Here is a 26,620-nt window from a genome sequence, read left to right on the forward strand (position 1 = left end):
AGATGCGATCCGGACCACTTGTCCAACAGGTCCCACTGAAAAATCCTGGCATGGAACCTGCCGAATGGAATTGCTTCGTAAGAAGCTACCATCTTTCCCAGGACCCGCGTGCAGTGATGCACCGATACCTGTTTTGGTTTTAGGAGGTCTCTGACTAGAGAAGACAACTCCCTGGCTTTCTCCTCCGGGAGAAACACTTTTTTCTGGGCCGTGTCCAGAATCATTCCCAGGAACATTAGACGTGTCGTGGGGACCAGCTGTGACTTTGGGATATTCAGAATCCAGCCGTGCTGGCTCAGCACTTCCTGAGATAGTGCTACTCCCACTAACAACTGTTCTTTGGATCGTGTCTTTATTAGGAGATCGTCCAAGTATGGGATAATTAAAACTCCCTTTTTTCGAAGGAGTATCATCATTTCCGCCATAACCTTGGTAAATACCCTCGGTGCCATGGAGAGTCCAAACGGCAGCGTCTGGAATTGGTAATGGCAGTCCTGTACCACAAATCTGAGGTACTCCTGGTGAGAATTGTAAATGGGGACATGCAGGTAAGCATCCTTGATGTCCAGGGATACCATGTAATCCCCCTCGTCCAGGCTTGCAATAACCGCCCTGAGCGATTCCATCTTGAACTTGAATTTTTTTATGTATGTGTTCAAGGATTTCAAATTTAAAATGGGTCTCACCGAACCGTCCGGTTTCGGCACCACAAATAGTGTGGAATAGTAACCCCGGCCTTGTTGAAGTAGGGGTACCTTGATTATCACCTGCTGGGAATACAGCTTGTGAATCGCTGCTAGCACCGCCTCCCTGTCTGAGGGAGCAATCGGCAAGGCGGATTTTAGGAAACGGCGGGGTGGAGTCGCCTCGAATTCCAGCCTGTATCCCAGAGATACTATTTGAAGGATCCAGGGATCCACCTGTGAGCGGGCCCACTGATCGCTGAAATTCCTGAGGCGGGCCCCCACCGTACCTGGCTCCGCCTGTGAAGCCCCACCGTCATGCGGCGGACTTGGAAGAGGAAGCGGGGGAGGACTTTTGTTCCTGGGAACCTGCTGTTTGCTGCAGCCTTTTTCCCCTGCCTCTGCCTCTTGACAGAAAAGACCCTCCTTTTCCCCGCTTGTTTTTCTGGGACCGAAAGGACTGAACCTGATAAAATGGCGCCTTCTTAGGCTGTGAGGGGACATGGAGTAAAAATGCTGACTTCCCAGACGTTGCTGTGGAAACTAGGTCGGAGAGACCATCCCCAAATAATTCCTCCCCCTTATAAGGCAAGACTTCCATGTGCCTTTTGGAATCTGCATCTCCAGTCCACTGGCGAGTCCATAAGCATCTCCTAGCAGAGATAGATAATGCACTTATTTTAGATGCCAGCCGGCAGATTTCCCTCTGTGCATCTCTCATGTATAAGACTGAGTCTTTTATATGGTCAATTGTTAGCAGGATCGTGTCTCTGTCTAACGTGTCAATATTTTCTGACAGTTTATCTGACCACGCAGCGGCAGCACTGCACATCCATGCTGACGCAATAGCTGGTCTGAGTATAATGCCTGAGTGTGTATATACAGACTTCAGGATCGCCTCCTGCTTTCTATCAGCAGGTTCCTTAAGGGCGGCCGTATCCTGGGACGGTAGTGCCACCTTTTTAGACAAACGTGTGAGCGCTTTATCCACCCTCGGGGGTGTTTCCCAACGTAACCTATCCTCTGGTGGGAAAGGGAACGCCATTAGTAGCTTCTTAGGAATTACCAATTTCTTATCAGGGGAAGCCCACGCTTCTTCACACACTTCATTTAATTCATCTGACGGGGGAAAAACTACAGGTAGTTTTTTCTCCCCAAACATAATACCCTTTTTTTTTGTGGTACCTGGATGTAAATCAGAAATATTTAACACCTCTTTCATTGCCTCAATCATGCAGTGAATGGCCTTAACGGGCATTAAATTTGACTCCTCGTCGTCGACACTGGTGTCAGTATCCGTGTCGACATCTACTTGTGCCACCTGAGATAACGGGCGTTTCAGAGCCCCTGATGACTTTTGAGACACCTGGACAGGCACGAGCTGAAGACTCGGCTGTCCCACAGTCGGCATGTCGTCAAATTTTTTATGTAAGGAGTCTATACGTGCACTCATTTCCTGCCATAATACCATCCACTCAGGTGTCTGACCCCCAGGGGGTGACATCCCTGCTAAAGGCATCTGCTCCCCCTCCACATCATTATCCTCCTCAAACATGTCGACACAGCCGTACCGACACACTCCACACACACAGGGAATGCTCAAATAGAGGACAGGACCCACAAAAGCCCTTTGGGGGGACAGAGTAAGAGTATGCCAGCACACACCAGAGCGCTATATATATACAGGGACTAACTGAGTTATGTCCCTAATAGCTGCTTTTTATATAATATACTGTATACAGTGCCAATTTTAATGTCCCCCTCTCTTTTCCCTCTTACTGTACTGTAGAATTGCAGGGAAGAGCCAGGGAGCTTCCTTCCAGCCGAGCTGTGAGGGAAAAATGGCGCCAGTGTGCTGAGGAGATAGGCTCCGCCCCTTTTTCGCGGCCTATTCTCCCGCTTTTTATGGGATTCTGGCAGGGGTATTTACCTCATATATAGCCCCAGGGGCTATATATTGAGGTATTTTAGCCAGCCAAGGTGTTTTTATTGCTGCCTCAGGGCGCCCCCCCCCCAGCGCCCTGCACCCTCAGTGACCGGAGTGTGAAGTGTGTATGAGGAGCAATGGCGCACAGCTGCAGTGCTGTGCGCTACCTTGGTGAAGACAGGATGTCTTCATGCCGCCGATTTTCCGGACCATCTTCTTGCTTCTGGCTCTGTAAGGGGGACGGCGGCGCGGCTCCGGGACCGAACATCAAGGCTGGGCCTGCGGTCGATCCCTCTGGACCTAATGGTGTCCAGTAGCCTAAGAAGCCCAATCTGGCTGCAAGCAGGCGAGTTCGCTTCTTCTCCCCTAAGTCCCTCGCTGCAGTGAGCCTGTTGCCAGCAGGTCTCACTGAAAATAACAAATTCTAAGACTATAACTTTCTAAGAGCTCAGGAGAGCCCCTAGTGTGCATCCAACCTCGGCCGGGCACGAAATCTAACTGAGGCTTGGAGGAGGGTCATAGTGGGAGGAGCCAGTGCACACCAGGTAGTCTAAGATCTTTCTAGAGTGCCCAGCCTCCTTCGGAGCCCGCTATTCCCCATGGTCCTTACGGAGTTCCCAGCATCCACTAGGACGTTAGAGAAATTTAGTTTAAACCAAATTTTCTCAATTAGTAATTAAATAGGAGATAGATGTACTGTAGCATCAATGACCTGTCATGGACCAACATTATGGGACAGTTCTTGAGATCAATGGTTGTAATTGTCAAATGGATGAGAAAGAGCATCTGCTTTAACCTTTTTGAACCTGTGATGAATATAAGTGAAAGAGTAAACTGTCCACCATGCTTGTACACATTGCACAGGCAATTTGTGTGATACTGTATGTATAAACAATGCTCCTTCTAAATCTAGAGGATGCCTTGATTATTCTAATAACAGTTGGATAGCTAGAAGTTCCCAGTCTACGATGGCATAAGTTTTCGTTGAAGGATACGTATCAGTTGCAATGAGATAACACTATTCCTGTATATCAAGAACTATCTCTAAGAAGGTGCATCTAGAACAGTGGCGGGCAACTGATAGCCTCAGGCTACCAAAGGCCTTGTAATCCTTCATTTGTGGTCCCAGTTCTGTGTCTGCTTTCTTATAAGGCAGAGAATAAGACTCAGCAGGAGCTGGCAGCTTCCATGTCATGTTACCTGTAACTGCACACTGCAGGGAGGACACAATACACTACCAAACATTCGAAGGTGTGCAGAGCATTATGCACCACATATCACATGATCTCCTTACTTTGTTTGATAACTTTAGTCTGAGCTCACAGCTAAGAATTGTTACTAAAGTTTCCCTTGCTAGTATGTAAGTACATGGAAGGTTGAGTGGCATTTGGCCAGTGGATGTGAGAGTGCAAATGGGGCATTTTATTGCAAGTGCATTTCTAAGCACTTGTGGTGGTATTTTATAGTAAGTGTGTGTGTGTGGGGGGGCTGAAATGTATGTGGTGAAATTTTGGGGCAAGTGAAGGACATGTGGGGGCATTTTGGTATGAGTGATGTGGAGATGCTGGGGTCATGTTGGGGCTATTTTTTTTAATTCTTGACATGGCCCTTGAAGCATGTTATATTACACAGCACTGATTTTAAATTATCAGGGTTGTGTAGTACCTGGAGCAGAATCAATTCTCTTCAGAAGGCCACCAGTTGAAACCAGCTAACTCCTCCCAAAACAGTGTCCAACTAGAGGATTACAAAATTATATGAAAGATCACAGGAATGGTAGTTTTCAAATATTTAGTTTTTAGCAAATAAATGCCAAATGGCAACACAAGATGCACAGTGACCATTGCAAGTTCTGAAAACTGTGTTCCACTCTCGATTCAGAGATGGACCCAGAATACATCGCTGCCGTGTCTTTGGCCTTTGTGTGATGGTGGTGTAACGCCCGGCAATTTCCACAAGTTGTTCCAGTGTTTGGTGTCTTTATGATTGGACTAATATGGTATAATGGTGTTAGAAGTGGAATGAATTTTCAGGATCAGACCCTTTCTCACTCCGGATGCTACTAAGACCCTCATCCACACACTAGTTACCCCTTGATTGGACTACTGTAATCTCCTCCTATCTGTCCTCCCTGACAAATGCCTATCTACCTCTCCAAATGTGCTACGTCCACCTCCCCTCTCTTACAAGCCATTCATTGGCTCCCCTTCCGAATCCAATTCAAGCTATCTGTCCTCCCTGACAAATGCCTCTCTACCTCTCCAAATGTGCTACGTCCACCTCCCCTCTCTTACAAGCCCTTCATTGGCTCCCCTTCCGAATTCAATTCAAGCTTCTCACATTCACTTACAAAGCCTTCACCCATTCCTTTCCCATTTACATAACTGACCTTATCTCCCTTTTACACTCCCATCCGTCCTCTTCACTCCACAAACACATGCCATCTCTCCTGCCAACTGATTGCTTCCATTCCTGCCTCCAAGATTTGGCTGTGGTGCTCCCTACCTCTGGAATTCTCTACCTCTCCCTATCAAACTCTCTACCTCGCTACAAAAGTTTAAACGGGCTCTCAAGACCCAGTACTTCATCAAACACAGCCACCTCTCATCCTAACCCTCTGTTACATGCTCACTTCTAACCCATCTGTGTCACCCCTGTCTGTCTGTCCCTCCCCTTTAGAATGTAAGCTCTCATGAGCAGGGCCCTTTCCCCTCATATGCTTTCCCTCTGTTAGACAGTTTTCTACTCCATACGTCCTACAATGGCACGCAGCCTTCGATTTCTGCCACCTTGATAATTATTTCAGTGTCATGCCCCCTGATGCAGAAAAGTTTATATGTCATGTACTTGTCCTACATTGTCTTTTACTGTAAACCATAGTTTTCTTGTCTTGCTCATTGTGTATGTACTTTTGTAAGGCATTGGGGAACCCTTGTGGCGCTATATAAGTAAAAGATAATAATAATAATAATAATAATAATAATAATAATAATGACAGTAATACAGTATGGTGATTTTGCCTGCTCCTTGTGGTATCTACTGCAGAAATATTGGGTACTTGTATGTATTCCATCCGTATGGTCTTTTTGGACGTTTGGAGTTTTTTTGGGTTGGTAAAGCAACTTTAAGCTTAGGCAATTTATTAATACAGTTTGCTATTATTCTGTTGCAGTAGTTTAGTTTAGTATTATACTGTATGTTCTATGTTGTAGTTGTGGCTTTAATGTGAATTGTACAGTATAATACTAACTTTATTGCTGTTGTGCTTCTTAGAAATGAGCCCAGCATGTCGTGTGGATTAACTGCTACTGTATTACTGCATTAGGGATATAGGGTCTCATGTAAAGGTATACTTCAAAAGGTAAACAGGAAAATATGTTCACAAAAAGTGCTGATTAATCTTGCTATTTTTAGCACTGTGCATGCTCTGTGGCAGTACACAACTATGAGCAAGCTGGGTACACACGTATCCATTCACGGAGATCTAAATCCTGACCTGACTGTTGACACAATACTACTGGAGACCTAGGTCACCGATACAACACCCCATCTATCGTTACACACCTGTCCAATTTTGTTGCAGATCTCCGATCTGCATCTGCTGATACCAACTGCTGAAAGAATTACGTCACTGTACACACTCTTCCAATATGTGGAAGTCCGGTTGCTACTCACAGGAATGAATAAGGAGGAAAAGTGGACAAACCAGCTTCAGGAGTGTACACACTTCTGTATTAAGATGGGTACACATTTACACAATCTTCGGCTGATCGGGCTAACGCTCCCAATCAGCCGAGCAGTGTGTGAAATGAGCAGTGGCCCCTGTGTCCTCCTGTGAGGTGGAGGTGGCTGCAGGGGGGTGGGGGGGGCTCCTCTAAGGTGAATTGGAGGTTGCGTCTCATGTGCTGTACATGTTTTATTTCTTAAATGTTGCCAGGTGGGCTCTAGGCAGCTATTGGGAGGTTCCCTGTTCTATGTCTCTCAGTTGGACTGTACTACTGTACATGCATGCACTACCAAAGGAAAGGAATCCCAGATCAACTGGCAGTCTGTTTCAGGAGAAAAGTAGTATCTTGAGTTAAACTGGGAGTAAAGCAGCCCTTATGTAAGCTGATGTGGGCTGTAGCAAGTTGTTACACAACCGAGAGTCAAACCAGCAGGGGGACCCTCGGAAAGGTCAACAAAGTATCAGCCCCATTAGAACAGCTACTGTACCAATCACTAAAGGGAACCCATTTCAGGCCAATCCAGCCTTTGATCATGGGGGTCCAGCGGTTCAGAGACTGCTGTCATTTTGGTGTTGGAATGTTAGGCTCCTGTTGGACTAAAGCAGTGGTAGCCAACTCTGGTCCTCGAGAGCTACCAACAGTTCACGTTTTCCAGTTCACCTGGCAGGCGCGCATGTGCAGTTATTACGAACTGTCACATTTTAAAAGATCCAGAGGTGGACTCTGTGAAGAGACCTGGAAAACGTGCACTGTTGGTAGCTCTCAAGGACCAGGGTTGGATACCCCTGGACTAAAGAATTCACTCATGCATTCAGTAACTTGGTGGGCCTGCTGGAGCAGGGTTGCCTTGAACTGGATTCTTACAATGTTGATAGAGGGGAAGAAGATCTGCCATGTGGTCAGGATAGCAGGACTTTAGTCAACAGGTAAATGCAGTTCTCTTAAAATAGAGGGATGAGGGATAGGGCATATGCTAAATCCATCTAGAATTTTGTTAACAGTATTTTGTCTTGCTATAGTTATACTTGATATCTGCATTTACCTAAGTAACTCTAGAACCCCTACAATGTACAGGGTAACTCCCGAGGACACATAAATCAGCTAGTGTGGAGTGGGCACACACTGGTGAAACAGATCAAGTATTTCCACATACAAGTATACTCAAGCTGAGCAAAAGAGTAGAGAAAGAGTAAAAATGTGGCTTAGTGGTAATATTAAATATAAAACATAAAATACCAAGTTTCATCACAATATACTGTAACTATTGTAATGCATAATGCAGAGTCTTACACACTGAGTGGTGTCGCTCATTCAAAGACTTGGATGCCCCCTAACCATTGGCAGCTTCCTACGCAACAGCATATGGCGGCCTAATTGTTGTTCTGGCCCTTGCTATTTTACACCAGTATCAACCCCCCCTCCCCCCTATTCAGAATGCAAACACAATCAGCAGAGAAAAGAGGTTACATATCATCAGCAAATGTGGTATTGGAAAAATATAGCACTCATGAGCATTCCAACCAACAGAATAGGTATAAAGGAAAAATTAGGGTGACAAAGACATACCTTTAAGGGGGATTCCAAGAATCATAGTTAGAAAAAGAATGGTATGCGAACAAAAGACTTATGGAATGGAGATTTTGAAGGAGAAGCATGCGATTGACAGTGTCAAAGGCAGCAGATATATCTAGGGGAATGAGTTTTGAGAAGTGACTAATGACTTTTGAGAAGATCAAGGTTGTTTCCTGTGGAGATAAGGAACGGAAACCAAATTTAAGAGGGTCAAGGGTGGGAATGAGGTGAGTTGGAAATAGACAATCCTCTCAAGGAAGTTGGAGAAAGTGGAGGAGAGAGAGTGGAAATTGGATAGGAAGTTAGGGTTTCTTAATGGGTGTAACAAGGGCATCTATAAGGGAGAAGGGGACAGTGGTAGTTGAAAGAACATGTTGAAGAAATGTGCAAGATGTAGAAGAGAAGGAGCAAAGGTTTTTGGAGTGTATGGAGTCCAGGGGGCAAGTGGAGAGGGAACATTCGGACTCTCCACAGCACCGAGGGTGTTCACCGAGGTAATGGCCGAGATGATGGTTCTCCTCCACAGACAAGGGGTGAACATAATCCCATATCTGGACGATTATTATTATTATTATTATTATTATTATTACCAGCTATTTATATAGCGCACACATATTCCGCAGCGCTTTACAGAGAATATTTGGCCATTCACATCAGTCCCTGCCCCAGAGGAGCTTACAATCTATATTCCCTATCACATGTACACACAGACACATTCACCCTAGGGCTAATTTTTGTTGAGAGCCAATTAACCTACCAGTATATTTTTGGATTGTGGGAGGAAACCGGAGTACCCGGAGGAAACCCACACAAGCACGGGGAGAATATACAAACTCCACACAGTTAGGGCCATGGTGGGAATCAAACCCATGACCTCAGTGCTGTGAGGCAGTAATGCTAACCATTACACCATCCGTGCTGCCCACGATCTGCTGATTAAGGCTTCGTCCTGGGAGACGTTGTTGCAGTTCATTGTTCTCATGACTCATCTGCCCAGGGAACACGGTTGGATCCTCAACCTTCCAAAGTCACATTTGGAGACGACAAGAAGATTGTCTTTTCTGGGGATGATCTTCGTCAAGGAAGTGCAGAGGGTGGTTCTGCCGGAGGAGAAAGCGTTGGTGATTCAAACAATGGTCCGAGATGTCCTGAAGCAAACCCGGGTATTGGTTCATCAGTGCATTCGCCTTCTGGGGAAGATGGTTGCCTCCTACGAGGCTCTACAGTAAAGAAGGTTTCATGCTCAGTCCTTCCAACTGGATCTCCTACACAAATGGTCGGGTTCTCACCTACACATGGACCAGAGGATACGTCTGTCGCCGAAAGCCAGGATTTTGCTCCTCTGATGGCTGCAAATGCCTCACCTTCTGGAGGGCTGCGAGTTCGGAATTCAGGACTGGGTCCTTCTTACCACGGATGCAAGTCTCCGGGGCTGGGGCGCAGTCACTCAGGGGAAAACCTTCCAAGGAAGGTGGTCAAGCCTGGAATCCAGTCTTCAAATAAACATTCTGGAACTAAGAGCAGTCTACAACGGTCTTCTGCGAGATTGAGCCATTCAAGTGCAGTCGGACAATGTAACGATGGTGGCCTACATAAACCGACAGGGCGGAACGAAGAGCAGAGCTGCAATGTCAGAGGTAACAAGAATCATCCTCTGGGCAGAAAAGCACGCGGTGGCGCTGTCTGTAATCTTCATTCCGGGAGTAGACAACTGGGAAGCGGACTTCCTCAGCAGACACGATCTCCATCCAGGAGAGTGGGGACTCCATCCGGAGGGGTTCACGGATGAAACACATCTTTGGGGTGTACCTCAACGAGACATGATGGCCTCTCATCTCAACAAGAAGCTTCGGAGGTATTGTTCCAGGTCGAGGGACCTGCGAGCCGTGGCGGTGGACGCCCTAGTGACGCCGTGGGTGTTCCAGTCGGTGTACGTGTTTCCTCCACTTCCACTCATTCCAAGAGTTCTAAAATTCATAAGAAGAACAAGAGTTCAGGCAATCCTCATTTCTTCAGACTGGCCAAGAAGGGCTTGGTATGCGGATCTTTTGGATCTACTGCTGGAAGAGCAGAGGCCTCTTTCTCTTCGGGAGGACCTGCTGTAGCAGGGGCCGTTCGCTTATCAAGACTTACAGTTGCTATGTTTGATGGCATGGAGGTTGAACGCCAGATATTAGCTCGGAAGGGTATTCCGAACAAGGTTATTCCTACCCTGATACAGGCTAGAAAAGGAGTAACGTCTAAACATTACCATCGTATTTGGAAAAAATATGTATCTTGGTGTGAGTCCAAGAAGTTTCCTACGGTGGAGTTTCAACTGGGATGGGTTCTTCTCTTCCTGCAAGCACTTGTGGATATGGACCTGAGGTTTGGATCCATAAAGGTCCAGATTTCGGCCCTATCCATTTTCTTCCAGAAACAATTGGCTGACCTTCCTGAGGTTCAGACTTTCTTGAAAGGGGTTCTACACATCCAGCCTCCCTTTGTGCCGCCTACGGCACCCTGGGATCTTAACGTGGTGTTACAGTTCCTCCAATCTGATTGGTTAAAACCTCTACCGCAGGTTGAGAGGTTGAGGTCAAGATTCTCACGTGGAAGGCTGTCACTTTGTTGGCCTTAGCTGCTGCTAGACGTGTGTCAGAGTTGGGGGCTTTGTCTTGTAAGAGCCCCTACTAGAACTTCCATGAAGATAGAGCTGAGCTTCGGACATGTCAGCAGTTCTTTCTGAATGTTGTGTCGGCATTTAATATCAACCAACCTATTGTGGTGCCAGTTGCTACTGACTCCTCAATTTCATCAAAGTCCTTAGATGTTGTAAGGGCTCTGAAAATCTATGTGAAGAGGACTGCTCGTCACAGAAAATCGGACTCTCTGTCCTGAATGATCCCAAGAATCTTGGGTGTCCTGCTTCTAAGCAGACTATCTCTCGCTGGATCAGGTTCAATATCCAGCATGCATATTCTACGGCAGGATTGCCGTGTCCTACATCTGTTAAGGCCCACTCTACTCGTAAGGTGGGTTCTTCCTGGGCGGCTGCCCGGGGTGTCTCGGCTTTACAGCTTTGCCGAGTGGCTACTTGGTCTGGGTCGAACACGTTTGCTAAGTTCTACAAGTTTGATACTTTGGCCTCTGAGGACCTAAAGTTTGGTCAATCAGTTCTGCAGGAGCCTCCGCGCTCTCCCTCCTGTTCTGGGAACTTTGGTACATCCCCATGGTACTAATGTGGACCCCAGCAATCTCTAGGACGTAAGAGAAAATAGAATTTTAATTACCTGCTGGTAAATCCTTTTCTCGTAGTCCGTAGAGGATGCTGGGCGCCCACCCAGCGCTTTGTGATCCTGCAGTGGTTACTTAGTTCAGTACTGCTTAGTTCTTGGGTAAGTACTGTTTTGTTACTTGGTTAAGTAATATTGTTCAGCCGTTGCTGATTTTTTAAAGCTGGTTAGCTTGGTTTGCCTTGTATGTGTGAGCTGGTGTGAATCTCGCCACTATCTGTGTAATATCCTTCTCTCAAAATTGTCCGTCTCCTCGGGCACAGTTTCTAGACTGAGTCTGGTAGGAGGGGCATAGAGGGAGGAGCGAGCCCACACTCTCAAACTCTTAAAGTGCCAGTGGCTCCTAGTGGACCCGTCTATACCCCATGGTACTAATGTGGACCCCAGCATCCTCTACGGACTACGAGAAAAGGATTTACCGGTAGGTAATTAAAATCCTATTTTTACCCATATTCTATTGATACTTTGCGTGGTGTTCTTTTATTATTGGAGGGTTGCTGATTATTATAATTGATTTCTGCCATGTTATGAGGGATGCATTAAGCATCCTGATGGACAGGATGCCGGCAGTCATGTAACCAAAGCCAGAATTCCCACACCACTTAGGAAACCGGCGCCGGACCACCGACAGCCGACACCCCAAAGGTAAGTATTGGGGTAACTGTTAGGGTTAGAGTCTGGGGGGAAGAGCTGGGGGTAGAGGGGTAAGCACTAGTGTGTGTGTGTGGTGGTGGTGGGGGGGGGTAGGGTTAGCCACTAGGGAGTGGGGTTAGCCCTAGCTGCCACCCTCTGAGGGTTAGCCTTAGCCACCACCACCGAAGGTTTAGCCTAAGCCGCCACTCCTGGAGTGTTAGAATGGACTAAAGATGTGACTTTGTTTCATGACCTATTTTGTAGTAATGTCTTTCTGCAGCAGTCGATGGATACTAAGTGATTATTTTTAAACACCTCTCTATGGGTGTAACTCTTAATAACCCTGCAAGGGACATTTGCCCTGCTTAGTTTAGGTGCCTCTTGTACACAAGGTCACTTGCTTGAAGGATAAGTTTTAATGCCAATGGGTTAGGGGCATTATAAATCTAAGATGCAAGTACTTGATTATAGATTGCATTGTGAGCATTTACTGTATATAAACATAATTATGTCTTATTCAATTGTCTCAAAATAAATGCTTTAGTGATAAGAAGTCAATGTCAGAAACATATACTGTTTCACTGAAATATACTTTCACTGTCTTCAACACTGTAGCAACGCATCGGGTGTGTTATATAGAATATGTGTTGGGTTTAGTATAAATGAGTTTTACAATTAGACAGTAATACAGTTTCCACATCAGCATCTATCTTCACGTAAGAAATGCTCCCAATGTATATACTACTCTATAGAACACTGTATATAGGTTACACTGTGCTTTATGACAATAGGAGGAACCATTGTTGCCTGCAGCCAAGTGTAGAGTCTGTTGCTATGAGCACCACCTGAGCTCTGCTACCATGGCAACAAGCAGCAAATGTTGAGCGCTGCCCCTGCAGCCTTCACAGTGTGTATATAGGCAGTGAGTGGACACACTTTACATTATGTATGTATATAGTAAAATTGAACTGCAGTTTCCCAAGAATCATACCTAAAACTACAGTACTACTAAGCAGCTTCCTTTCAACATTTGCAAAGCACATGCAGGTGCAAAGGAAAAACCTTAAACGTGAATAAATACAGACTTTTCTTAGCATTGTTCTGCACCTGGATTAATAGAAAACATACTTAAAGAGATGCACCCCACTAAACCAACAATTATACCACAGCACGTTCTTTGTAATAATAGCAAATTAAGCTACCTTATCAATTAATATTGTTTCAAACTCACCGAATATATTTAAAAGAAATTGTAATTATTAAGATTCACTGCATCCGCCACCAAATTTATTTGAAAATGAAGGACAAGCACAAGAATGGGTGGGATAATGGTTAAACAAGTAGAAAATGTATTACTAGTTTTATTACTATTTAGAAAGCCGACAATCAGGTAACTGATTTCTTCGTCATTCCCATTTCCTCTGCTTTTAATTAGTTTATTTTCCAATAATACACTATAATTACCTTTTTTTGTGAATGGAAATGTTAACACTTATCTAGATAGAATTGATAGCAGACACAAAAAAAAGAAATCAACAAAATAATTCCACCGTCTTTTCATTGTTATTTTTTTAGGTGTAATTCGTATAATACTTCTTTCCAGAGTTGTTAAAGCACCTTTCAGACATATCCAGAATCCCAGGATTTTGACGGAGCTCAACCAAATTACCCAGGACTCACTTATGTTTGAAAGGCACCAACTCGGGTTCACAGTCCCAGGTTGGCATCCCTGCTATTGTCCAGAGTTTTTCCCAAGACTTTTGTCATGGATAGATGACCCAAGTTAAGTCTGAATGGTGCAAATCTGGATTTTTGAAGCCTCTGATTGTCCGTTTGGGGCTGCCTGGAGGAAAGAGGGCTGTATAGAGGGGGTGAGCGTGCTCCCTACAATGGCAATCAAATACTGACAGCGCTGGATCTGGGGAGAGAAGTTAGTGGTTTGTAGCCTGTATAACAAGGGGTGAAGACTACGGGCCAGATGTTATGATGCCCAAGTTCGGCGGCTTTGCGGGATGCTGGCCGAACTCTACGGGTTTTTTTAAAGTGGCCCAGGCTTGTAGAATGCCAGGGCAGACCTGGCTTATGTCTGAAAAAGGTCAACCCGGGAATTTCCCGGGTCTCAGCTGTAGTGTGAAAACCTGGGTCTGAGCAGGGAAATTCCTGGGTCGTATATGTGAAAGGGGTATATTTGAGCCATGTAAATCACAACCCTATAAAATACAATTGCAGCATTAGTGATACACACTTATGCTACATAAACATATGTATTTTATATGATTAATACTGAGCATGTTTTGCCCTTCCACATCCCTACACTTGCTCTAATGTCCCTTGAATGTGGCATGGCACTCACCATCCTGTCCGATATTGCATCAACCTGGCGGGCAGCCTAATAACAGTGCTCTCCTGCTGTACTTAACGGGATTAACATGTTGAAAGAGGGACAAACAGGGAACCCTGATACGAATAAGTCAGCTGAATGTGATCTTGAACAAGTCAGAATAAGGCTCATTTCTGCAGTGTAGATCAAAACTGCTTTTTTTTCAAGTTTTTTAAAGTCCACGGTCATTTTAAAACACAAAAGCAGATTTGCAGATGCTCTGTAATAAGTTCATGGTGAAAGCAGTCCAAAACGTTACATCAAAGTAAAAAATAGTACCACTGTCAGTCAGACCCAGGGTCGTATTATACATTAAGCTGACTAGACTGAAGCCTAGGGGCTCCGCAGGGACTAGGGACCCATCATCTTTGTTTGCAGTTGTAGTTAATGAGGATGGGGGTCGGGATGGAACTGAGTTCCCCCACCTGTGATGGCCCTGCATAGTAACTCCAACAGAAAAGCCCACCCCACCACCCACGTCAATAAATGATGTAGGCGGTGCCAGTGTCACTAATGAGCTGCAGCCACCACCCCCTTCCAAAGGTTTTGGTGGCTCCATGGTCCTCCTCTACATGTGGCCTGTCCCTTCTGGTAATTACACATGTTGTGTCTGTCGGACGGCGTTTGTCCCCTCTTTAGGTCCCAGCAGCTTCTTTTTCTGGCACAGTGTATGTGATGTCATGCAGTCACTGCCACTGAAGTGAAGAGCCACGAAGAGGAGCAGGCTTTGTGCATGCTGAAGACAAAATGAGAGGGGGCTAGAGGGACACAGAGGCAGGGAAGCTGCTGGAGGGACACAGGACATGGAGCTACTGGAGGGACACAGACGGTGAGCTACTGGAGTGACACAGCAGCACTTCTGTGGACATTATGTGTATATATATATATGTAAGAGGTAGTACTACTGTGGCCATTATGTGTAAGTGGCACTACTGTGGATATTATGTGCATAAGGGCACTACTACTTTGGGCATTGTTTATAAGGGGTAATACTGTGTGGCATAACGTGTACAAGGGGTACCACTGTGTTGCATAACGTCAATAAAGGGCACTACTATGTGACGTAATGTGAAAATAGGTGGTGTAATATGAATCGGGCACTAAGATTGCACTACTGCGAGGCACAATTTTAATTGGGGGTACTATTGTGTGACCACGCCCCCTTCCTGTGATACCCTCATCTCTTTATAAAGTATGGGTAATAGGGCACAAATGTATTGTTTGCAGGAGCGTGCCAAAAACCCTAACACTGGCCCTGGCTCCAACTAATGGGAGGGGAGGGGGGGGTTAGGTGGCTGGGAATATGAGTTCCACCACCTTTCCAGGACCACTTTAAGCCCTGACCCTAGGCCAATGGTCAAAGGTACTTTGCACTCTGTGCCGTAGCAAGGCACAGATGTAGTCAGCTGATGTTTGTTTTGAGAAAATGATGTGGGGGAGGAGGGACACAGTGTCAGCAGACTTTATTTTAACTGAAGTGCCAGAGGTGGCCCAAAATACCTGGAAGCCTAGGGAAACAGCCATGGGTTAATATGCCACTGAGCAGACCATCCCCTTCATTTATTTCTACTTTTAATTGTTTCCCTTGAAGCCTGCTTGGTGTAGCTTCTATTCCAGCAGGGAATTATGTAATTCACCCAACTCCTCCCATCACATGTCTTAGCACCCCACAGATGCTGCCACTGTAAATACATAGCCATTGTCATTCCCGGAAAATAAGATGCACTTGCATTTGCATTTTAGCATGCTCATAAATGAGCCTTTTTGTCTTCCTGCATCTCATGAACAGTAAATTATATAATTAACTTGATTAGGCAGGAAACCCAAACAAGTCTGCATATAGCATAGAGTAAACCTCTAAGTGCCATATAAACAATATGCACCCCCTCTGGCTTCTCTAACTTGCTTTCAGTCATTACATGTGCAGATGTGTTCTGTAAGTGAAATGTTTTATATACTGACCTATGACTGTCCTCATCTCACTTTGCTTTAGTATGGAATCCTGGAATCAAAACTTACAGAGAATAACACTTTTTTTTTATTGTCCACTTGTAGAGTGTGTCTAGTAGGACTGTGCAGACTAGTGGCCTTGTGAAGCAATAATATACTAATATAATCCAAGTCAGTCTATCTCCTGTTAATGGAATTAATCAGCTCAACTTTTTCAAACCATCTGTCTCTCACATTGGGGCGCTGTACAAAGCCTTGGAGAATAATAAAGTGGGAAAAAGATAAAGTACCAACTAATCAGCTCCTGTCATTTTTCAAACTCAACCTGTAACATGGTAACTAGGAGCTGATTGGCTGGTACTTTATATCTTTCCACTTTATCACTCTCCAAGGTGTATCACATCTCCTCCTTAATATAGAGGTTGTCCATTTTAGGACCACACAACATATGACTTTCACTATTACATAACACATTACACCTGAGCACGTGTTTGAAAGGATAAGCAGGAGACTAGTGTGGATGCTCAAAAGGGGACCCTGGTCTTCTCTTCTGAGAGTATGGCAGGGGGCATGGGAGATAAGAGCTGCATTGCCAGGACCTTACCCATATTTTGCGATGGGCTCGGAAATGTACTGTTCAACACAAGGATACATATATACACTTGTTCCACCAAGAAAACGGCCCAAAAACATAATTTAATTGGCAGTGTGCAGGCCTTATTTTTGCACATGCAATGGTGCCCACTTTCTATGGTCCACTTGAATATATGGATCATTTGGCACTGTTCTAGTTTATGACTGACATATGCATGTCACAAACTTTAACTGGTTTGAACCTTTTTCTTCTAACCTAGCAAATCATGTTGATTTGATACTGATTTATGTCCTACATAAGGCAGTAAGAACATCAGGTGGCATATTACATTGGCTTATGTACACATTTTATTGTGCTTACTTTATAAGAAAAGTCTTCCCAAGGAGGGAAGGAATACCTAAAATTACACTGAAACTCCACCACTTGAAGTATTACCTTGTCCATTAGAATCTCTTTTTGTGCTTTTGTGCTTTTATGCATAAATACAGATATAGGGCCAAATTCAGACCTGATCTGAACTGCGCACGCGTATGCACTGCAATGCGCAGGCGCGCCGGTCCGCAGCGACGGGGATCGACGGATGTGCAAGAAAAGTGATCGCACAGGCGATCACAAGGTGACTGAAAGGAAGAGGCCGTTTGTGGGTGGCAACTGACCATTTTTAAGGAGTGTCCAAAGAAACGCAGGAGGGACCAGGCGTTTGAAGGGAGGGTTTCTGACATCAGCTTGGCCCCGATCATCGCAGCGGCTGAGTAAGTCCTGAGCTGTGCAGAGACTGCACAAACATTCGATCGCACCCCTGCAAAGTGATTTTGTCTTATGTTATGTGGAGCCAGCACTTCGGAGCAAACGCCCCATTCAATAGTCTGTCCATCTTATTGAGCATAAATTTGCTCAGTTGACATCACTGTGGTCAGATATGAATAGAACAAATTGGAATGTATATCAAAATACTGTGTTGCGCTAACAATACACAATTGAATATAATGAGAACATCAGTTTTAAATAAACTTGAACCATATGTACAGTAGTTAACTTGAACCATATGTACAGTAGTTTGCAGTTACAGAATGTACAATGCATTATTATTATTGACTCACCCTGGAGGGATAGAAGCTCTACTGCTGCTCCCACTAGTTCTCTGCACCCCTGGTCTGTTCAGATTGTTCTGTCCTGGGTACGCAGCTGCTCCTGGTACACTTTGACTACGGGAAAATCCTGAGCCATTTCGGACTCCTCCTGCAGGACGACCTCCTTCTCCTGCTCTGCCCCACCCTGCAGCTCCCCCACTAAATGTACTGCTCTGCCTTATCCCTGGTGGATGCAGTGGTGGAGGAGGTGGTGGCAAGTTAGGTGGGGGTCCAGGGGGAATCTTGATTTTCTGCGATGCTAGAATAGCATTGGAGGCTGCTCTAGTACTATTTACTAAGAGACATTGTGGACAAGAGCAAGGTAACCCAGAACCAGACCCCACAGGCCATGATTGAGACTTGGGTATGGATCCCATAGTAAGAGGATATGCTAGATCCATGCGCCTCCTTAGCCGACGCTTACGATGTGTCTGGCGGTTGACCTGGCACATGCTATGGAAATGAACCAAATAGCAGAAACCAAGAGTGGTAAGGTCCAGCCAAGGGTGCTGTTTCTCATACGCATTCTGGATAGCAATGCATATTTCTGTATCATAAGGAGTCCAGGAACCTGCATCATTTTCCCATTCCCATACTATACCCTTGCCAGGGGCAGAAGATGGCTCATAGAAACTGCGTCGTACTGGACGGACAGTACCTGGCAAAAGAAGAAAAAAAAAACCAATATAGTTTATTCATACTAACTAAGCATCATACTTTAACTCTGAACCTACATTTCTAAATGCTATGTAAGAACATTTACATGATTAGGTGTTGTTGTTAGACCTATCTGCTTTATAGAAAAAAAGAGAAATATTCTTTAAATTTGAAAAAATGCACTTTTAGGTGTGAAAGCCTCATTTAACAGCTTCCAACTCTATGCTAAATGCAGCTAGGTGCTCACAGAGTAGGAAGTTCTGGACAGCATAACAAGTCATATGTTCAGTAAACCTATAAAGGTAATGGGGGTCATTCCGAGTTGATCGCTAGCTACCGTTGTTCACAGCACAACGAACAGGCTAAAAATCGGCATTTCTGCGCATGCGTATGTCCCGCAGTGCGCACGCGCGACGTACTTTCACAAAAAACTATGCAGTTTCACACAAGGTCTAGAGATGCTTTTCAGTCGCACTGCTGATCGTTGAGTGATTGACAGGAAATGGGTGTTTCTGGGTGGTAACTGACCGTTTTCCGGGAGTGTGCTACAAAACACAGGCGTGTCAGGTAAAAACGAAGGCGTGCCTGGGGAAACGGAGGAGTGGCTGGCCGAACGCAGGACGTCAAAACAGGAACTAAACAGACTGAAGTGATCGCAAGGAAGTAGTAGGTCTGCATCTACTCTGAAACTGCTTGAAAAAAATGTAACCCCGTTCTGCGATCCTTTCGGTCGCACTTCTGCTAAGCTAAGATACACTCCCAGAGGGCAGCGGCTTAGCGTTTGCACTGCTGCTAAAAGCAGCTAGCGAGCGATCAACTCGGAATGAGGGGCAATATACAGTTCAGTAGTGATATTGGGGGTCATTCCGAGTTGATCGCGATCAGTGAAAATAACGGCTAATCCATGCATGCGTATGCACCACAATGCGCACGTGCGTCATACGGGTACAAAGTCCTTTGTGGTTTTGTACTAGTTCTAGCGATGATTCCAATCACACAGCCGAACGCAAGGAGACTGACAGGAAGTGGGAGTTTCTGGGTGGCAACTGACAGTTTTCTGGGAGTGTTTGGAAAAACGCAGGCGTGGCCGGGCATTTGCTGACGTCATTACCGTGTCATTCGTTGCAGCAATCATCGCACAGAATAAGTAACTACAGGGCTGGTCTTGTTTTGCACAAAATGTGTTTGCTGCCGCGCGGCTGCACAAGCGTTCGCACTCCTGCAAAGCGAAAATACACTCCCCCATGGGCGGCGACTATGCGTTTGCACGGCTGCTAAAAGTAGCTAGCGAGCGATCAACTCGGAATGAGGGACATTGAGTCTTAACACTCAGGTACATGATAAACACCTAATCTTCAGATACACAAAACTTGATAAAAATACACCGATATGGATGACACAGTGACATTGCACCATGGCTACAGTGGGGGGTAGCATAAAATATAAACAGCAATCTAGCTGTAGGACACGGTGACATAACAAATAGCTGACAAAGAAAACTTGACTGCCAAGCCTATTTCTACTGCCATATCCGTCTGACCTTACAAAGCCGTCCCTAGAGTGATGGGCACACTATTCTCACTTAGCAAAGGACACATGACCTATTTTCAATGTAAGATTATATAGCAGTAAAATAAATATATATATATATATATATATATATGTGTGTGTATATATATATATATATATATATATATATATATATAGGACCCCTCATTCACTGAGTTGCAATCTGCTGTGACTGCTGCTGCAGAGGTCCACCACCCCCCTCTCCCATCTGGCTCTCTCACTCTATTGCTCCCGTCTATCTCTCCCTTTATTTCCCCCATCTCTATCTCCCCCCTCATATCTCTTTAAGGGGTCTAATCATGAAGCAGTTAAAAGTGTGGATAAGTGAGCAAGTGGAGAAGTTACCCATGGCAACCAATCAGCATTGAAGTAACATTTATAATTTGCATACTATAAAATTATACAGAGCAGATGAATGGTTGCCATAGGCAACTTCTCCACCCTTTTTTACTGCTTCATGAATAGACCCCATACTCTCCAGACCCCATACTCTCTATCCCACCCTCCCTCCGTTTCTCAAGTGTCTCTAACCCCCCTCGCCCTATTCTTACCATGTCTCTCGGCCCTCTATATCTCTCTCGCCCCGGCTTAGGGGGCAGGGGCTACCGAATCCGGGACCTTTCTCTTTCAGTGCTGTGGGGGGTCTCTGTCCTGGCAGGCAGTCCATGACAAAAGAAGTGGTGTGGCCTCCCTCCAGCTCTCACTCATCATTCCCTTTCACTGTGACCATTGTGGCCACCAGTATGTATGGTGTCCAGCCCCATCAAACACCTTTAGATGATTTGGGACCTTATCACCCAATATCACTGCCCAACCTCATAATGCTCTTGTGGCTGAATGGATAAGAATCTCAGCAGCCAAGTTCCAAAATCTAGTTGAAAGTCTTCCCAACCATATATTAACGTATTAATATTATTAACAATATATTAGTGGCAAAATAAATTTCCAATGCGAGGGCAACAAGATTAAGGATCACATGAACTGACCAATATATGTGAGAAGAAACCTGTTGTCAGGGGAAAGCCTACAAACTCTTATGGGGTCTATACAGGCAGCAGTAGGTGGAAGGGGAATAGCGATGCTTCTGGCCCTAGAGTTTGGGGTGGAGAGGAGGACTGTGACTCCTCAGGAAATGATACAATAAAGACAGCCTACATTTTGAGATACCTGACGACTGTGTAACTCAAGAGGCAAAATTACTTTTATGAGTCACCCATTTACATCAGATACAGTAAACACAGTGGGCGATCCCTATTAAAAAAAATGGCATTTGTCACTCTCGAGGCAGAAGGTGTGATATTCGACCATCTGAAAATGGCCCCATATATGGCCAAGATGACCTATCCAACCATTGTGCTGTGTGGTGAAGTAGAATAAGGCAGAGAGCTATTAAATAAACAGCTGGGGCAATTTGTACACAATGTAATAATCATCTGGAAACTGGAAGAGACGACGCCAAAAGAAACATACTTCCTAGTCAGTGTAATATGCTTGAAATCTTACGTTTGCTAAGATTATAATAAAATGTATCTCATATGTTTCCTGGTCTGTGCCCCATGGCAATCCCGCCAGCTACTTCCACCACTGCCCCACCTGTCAGGGCAAACTGGAGGTAAATTGGCTGGTGCTGAGACGGATTTATGGCAGTCTTAGTGTAAAATACACAAACTGGTTCTCATTATGCTCAGAACACAGGTAGCCTGCAAATGCAGATTTGCTGTAATCCGACCCTTGTGCCCGCTGGTGACTGCAGAGGCAGTAAAAGAGTGGGCAGAGGCATGTAACGTTGGCTGAGTACAGTAATGGGGTGTTTGTGTAATTGCTCACAGATGCTGACCCGTGCAGAGGTGCATATAGGTCTTTAAATCAAGTACAGGTGCATGAAGGCTGGTGCCAATATACACTGATGGTTACTGTGGTCACCAACACCAACTACCTGCATCTGACGTATCTGAAGCTAGTACATGCTTTTTTGCATTATGAAAATCCATCCGCGCTTACGGTACAATAGGGCTGCATACAAAAACCCGCAAATCCAAGGTGAGATCGGGCCTCGAGGTTGGTGAATTGCAGTGCCACTGCCAGCGTTTCTACTGTTAAGGAAATTTAAGCAATGTATAGAATCTATTCTGACTTTTTAATATCATGTAATACTTAACAGACATTATTATGTAAGATGTTTTTCTGCCAAAGAATGTAGGTTCGTGACAAGAACTTGCTAAGTCACCCTAGTCTTGCTGATTTGTGTCATGTGCCCACCCAGGACCAGATGGTGTTCGATAAGGAGGAACGGGCCTCAAGGCCTGCTATGATTGGTCCAAGCTTGGGTGGAGTAATTCTTTGTAATATGCAATATTAGGGGCCATCTATGCCATGTTCGTGAGGCAGATGGAGCTCCCTTGTAATTACTTGTAAGTGCATGCTGACTGTCACTTTATTGTAATCTTGCTCTGCCATTATCAATATAAAAATGAATTTGGCTACAACTGTTCATGTTTTTTTTCCACAACAATTTGGTGCCGAAACCCGGGATCTGAAAACGATTGGAACGGAATCAGGACAGGAACGGAGGACTGGAGACCAGATTGGCGCCATTCAAAAAAGGTGAGAACATTTGTGTCTCTGTCTGCTCTCCCCTCCTCCGCTCCTAAGACCCTCCGTCCCACTATCGTGAGTACAGATCCCAAGAACCTGAACAGTTGTTTTATGTTGTAATATCTGTTTGGATATGCATGTGTGAGTGTATGCAGATGCTGGCACATTGGCTGAATGATTGTGCTGCCCCAAACATGCTGGGGGCAGTGGAATAAAAAGTAAGAGGACCCTATCGTCCTCAGACACGAATGTTTCCTATCTTCTCAGTCTGTCACGTAAACTGTCATTAACATTGTCTGCATAGTGGAAGGACAAATATAAGGATAAGTGTTGGTGAAGAGTAGTTTCTCTGCTGGTCTACCCTTGCTTGTCAATACCGGTCTGTGGGCAACCGATTGTGGCTCTCCCCACAGAACAGGAGCGATATAATCTCTGATTACCTCCTGGCCTGCTATCTGACAGCTCTGTGTACACTGGTTTGAGTCTGCTTCTCGCTACACTGAAGGGCGTGTCCTGAAGCTGCAGACTGGCGTCTCTCTGTGTCTCATGAAAAATCATACTTCTTACTTAGATAATCCCTTACTTGCATGGTTTAACCTAGAGGACATTAGAGGGCAAATATTGTTTGGCATCTTCGCCTTGCTGATTTTCATTTGGCTCTGTTGGAAAATTTAGAGGGACCAAAAAGCGGGGATTCGCTGTGTGGGACTTCCCCTAACAGCCAAAAGCCATAGAATATAGTGCTGTGAAATACTGAGAGAGGGGTGCAAGAGTCCCCTCCACCATAGCCGGGCTATGGGAAACAGTCACAGCAAACGTGGATTTGGCTGATCACCAAATCAGAGTAATGGACGTCCTGAGACTCCTCGTACCCCACAGGAGGAGATGAGTAAGAAATATGGCAAATGGGTCAGCCGGCATTTACCTAAGTGGGGCAGACTGACTAGGGGGATGGATTGTGGGATCCCAAAAGAGGGAACCTTTGAATTATCCCGCTGGGCAACCCTCTACAAAAAATAAAACAAAATTCACTGAGCCAAATGAATAGGCAGCTTGGAGTAGGTGGATGGTAGAATCTTATAAAAGACAGCAAAAAGCCCAAAGTATTTTTTTTACATCAGAAACAAGAACAGGAGGGGCAAATCAGCAAGGAGGGGAGGTACAGTCAGATGAGAAAGAGGGGGAGGAAGGGTTTTGTGTGGAGTGGAAGGTGAGCTTGTCATCACTCCCAAAATAACCCAAGGTGAGAGAGATGAAAGGGCTGAGGAATATCGCTTGCCTCAAGCCTCAGCCTAACTTGTTAGAGAGCAGTTCATGCCTGGTACAAGTGAGTTTAGCCAGCTCAAGACAGAGAAATATACAGGAGGTACAGGAGAAAATGGTCCAGAGGGTGATGGTAGTTGACACACCAGCAACCCCCAGAGGGGTAAGTTTAGGGGGAGGAACAATTGGGAGTCCAGAAATGTGAAGTGCTACAATTGTGTGAAACAGGGCCACATTGCAAGAAATTGTCCAGCTCCAAAAAGGGGGGCAGGATAGCGCCTGACAGGTAGGGCTTCCAGTGTTACCAGTCATCTTGATGTTATGAGCCACAGCAGTGGTTCATTCCTGTTTGCATTCGGTTCATATATTTTATGTTATATTTCTGTTTGCATGTCAGGATTTCTTATGTACTTTAGAGTGCTATACTTTTGTTTACTAGTCTGGTAACTACAGTGACATATTTTGTGGGTCTTCCCACTAGCTGCATTCGGTTCATGTATTTTAGGTTATATTTCTGTTTGCATGCCAGGATTTCTTATGTACTTATTTAGAGTGTTATACTTTTGTTTACTAGCCTGGTAACTACAGTGTCATATTTTGTGGGTCTCCCCACTAGCCTTAGTTTTGTGTTTTTGTACTGGCGGCAGCGCCGCACATAACTTGTTTGTTTAGTTCTCATGTTATAGTCACCTTAGCTGTAGCTAGTTTTCCCCTCACTCGCAGTCTCAGGTGGTGCCTTGTAACCTTGTAAGACGGGAGGACATCGGAGTTTGGGCGAACCTAATTCGTCCATTCAAACGCGGCTGCCTTGGGCAGAAGACTAGCACCTCAGGCACCATCCGACCACTGGGAGGAGTAATGGAGTTTGGGTTAGAAAAGGTCTTGCTGCGGCCATTCATACTGACTCTAGCTCCACTCATGAGTACTGGAACTCCCCAGTTGTCACACATTCCACAGAGTTCCAGGGTCTCAATTTGTAACATTGTACTCGTTTCCTAACACTCGGAGAGTAGGGGGGTTATGCTTTTGTCCACTTGACCCTCTCTGAAATGCCTTTTTACTCAGTGGAGTATCTGGTGGACAGTGGAGCAGCCCGTGTTCTCAAGAGAGAAAGTATGTCAATTCAGGCAGGTCCCCAAACACTTGGTATATGGGGGAAGGCAGGTTGCAAATAAATAAATATTGTTTGGAAACATGAGGATGGTCGATTGAGTGCACATCTCCCTTCATATGTTTCCAAAGGGGGAATGATTGATATGATTGCTAAATTTTGGTTTGCACAATGTTTGAAATACTTTACAACAGAATGGTTATGTTCTCCTTGTAGATAGAGGCGTGGCCTGTTGCCAAGGTAACGGCTGCAGTAACAGCAAAGAAATTGATATCTGAATTTGTGTGCAGGTATGGCCTACATGAAACGGTTGAGAGAGCAAATAGCGTATTAAAAATGTCTAAGATCTGTGAGCAAACAAAACTTACATGGGTACAAGCTTTACCAGTAGATCCTTTTGCAATGAGGTATACCCCAAAGGGATTACATGGACTTTCAGCATTTGAGATACTGTTTGGCAGGCTGCCACTCAAATTGCATGGACAGTACGCTTCTCTTACTGACTACGTTGTTCAGCTTCATAAGCCACTGACTAATTTGCATGGCAAAGTGTTTTCTTCTTTACCAGATCCACAAGACACATCTGGAACCCCGATTTGATGGCCCATACCAGGTGCTATTGACCACAGTGACCTCCGTCAAGGTGGAGAGGAAAGTACGCTTTTCACTGTAAGAAAATTAACTTTCAGGTCAATGATGCAAACTGGTCCCAAAAGCATGGGGCCCCCGGGGAGAAGAGAACTGAATGGACTGTTAAGATACGCTTGTTTTTCTGCCTGCTTGTTTGTGCTTTATATCAGTGTGTGCAGGTGAAAGGAGAACAGCAAAAGAACTCTATATGGCTTCTACATCAGCAGACCGCTAAGGAGCTGAACGCCACTGACTGTTGGATCTGTTCTTATGTTCCTGCTAACCATAAAGGAATCCCTTTGATTGGTATCCCTATCTCAATGAACGATCTTTACCTCACAGATTATAGCTATAATGTTGAAATAGACATAAATCACACTGCTCACAATGCTCTTTCAGACCTAGGAATATATTTAGAAATTGCTGGTATAATCTCTCCGCCCACTATGTGCATAGGGCCTATGTTTATTAACCACGTGGCTGAACTAAAAGGTCACCTAGTCAACTTACCTAAGGTATATGTTGGAGAAACAAATTGTAAAAATGCTGCCTTAGTGTTTAACATGGAATACAATGAAAAGTTATGTGACAAGGTGAACGGTAACTGTAACAATCAATGTTGGTGTGCAAATATGAAAGCTCTTTGTGCCCCTAGGTGTGCCTCTCCTAACCAGACGGATGAGGATGATTGGGATTGTAAGACCCAAGTGCACAATAATATGGTATGGTTTCAGAGCTGGTTGGGAAACCATGGTAAGATAATCCCTAGGGTGCTGAAGCAAGGCCTATACTATATTTGTGGAAATAGGGCATACTCATGGCTTCCTATGGGAGCATGGGGGAACTGCACTATAGGAAGAGTTGTGCCAGCCATAAGACAGCGTGAGAACATCTCTTTTACCAATATGATAGAAACAAGCCC

At 45.0% G+C, this 26,620-nt stretch overlaps 1 protein-coding gene and 1 long non-coding RNA gene across 3 annotated transcripts in view; one reads left to right on the forward strand and one right to left on the reverse strand.

The window, feature by feature from the left end:
* Window positions 1–26,620, reverse strand: part of DTX1 (deltex E3 ubiquitin ligase 1) — a 166,783-nt gene that overhangs the window by 117,386 nt on the left and 22,777 nt on the right. For both annotated transcript variants that reach the window (XM_063913321.1, XM_063913322.1), the window contains one exon: window positions 17,844–18,531. In XM_063913321.1, coding sequence (XP_063769391.1) covers window positions 17,844–18,531 — 688 coding nt within the window. The remainder of the gene's footprint in view (window positions 1–17,843; window positions 18,532–26,620) is intronic.
* LOC134888765 (uncharacterized) lies at window positions 22,199–25,480 on the forward strand. The gene is made up of 2 exons (XR_010171177.1): window positions 22,199–22,510; window positions 25,285–25,480. It is a non-coding gene; the product is annotated as an uncharacterized LOC134888765 (long non-coding RNA).

This window comes from Pseudophryne corroboree, chromosome 1 (assembly GCF_028390025.1).
Source record: "Pseudophryne corroboree isolate aPseCor3 chromosome 1, aPseCor3.hap2, whole genome shotgun sequence".
In the NCBI taxonomy this organism is placed as follows: Eukaryota; Metazoa; Chordata; class Amphibia; order Anura; family Myobatrachidae; genus Pseudophryne; species Pseudophryne corroboree.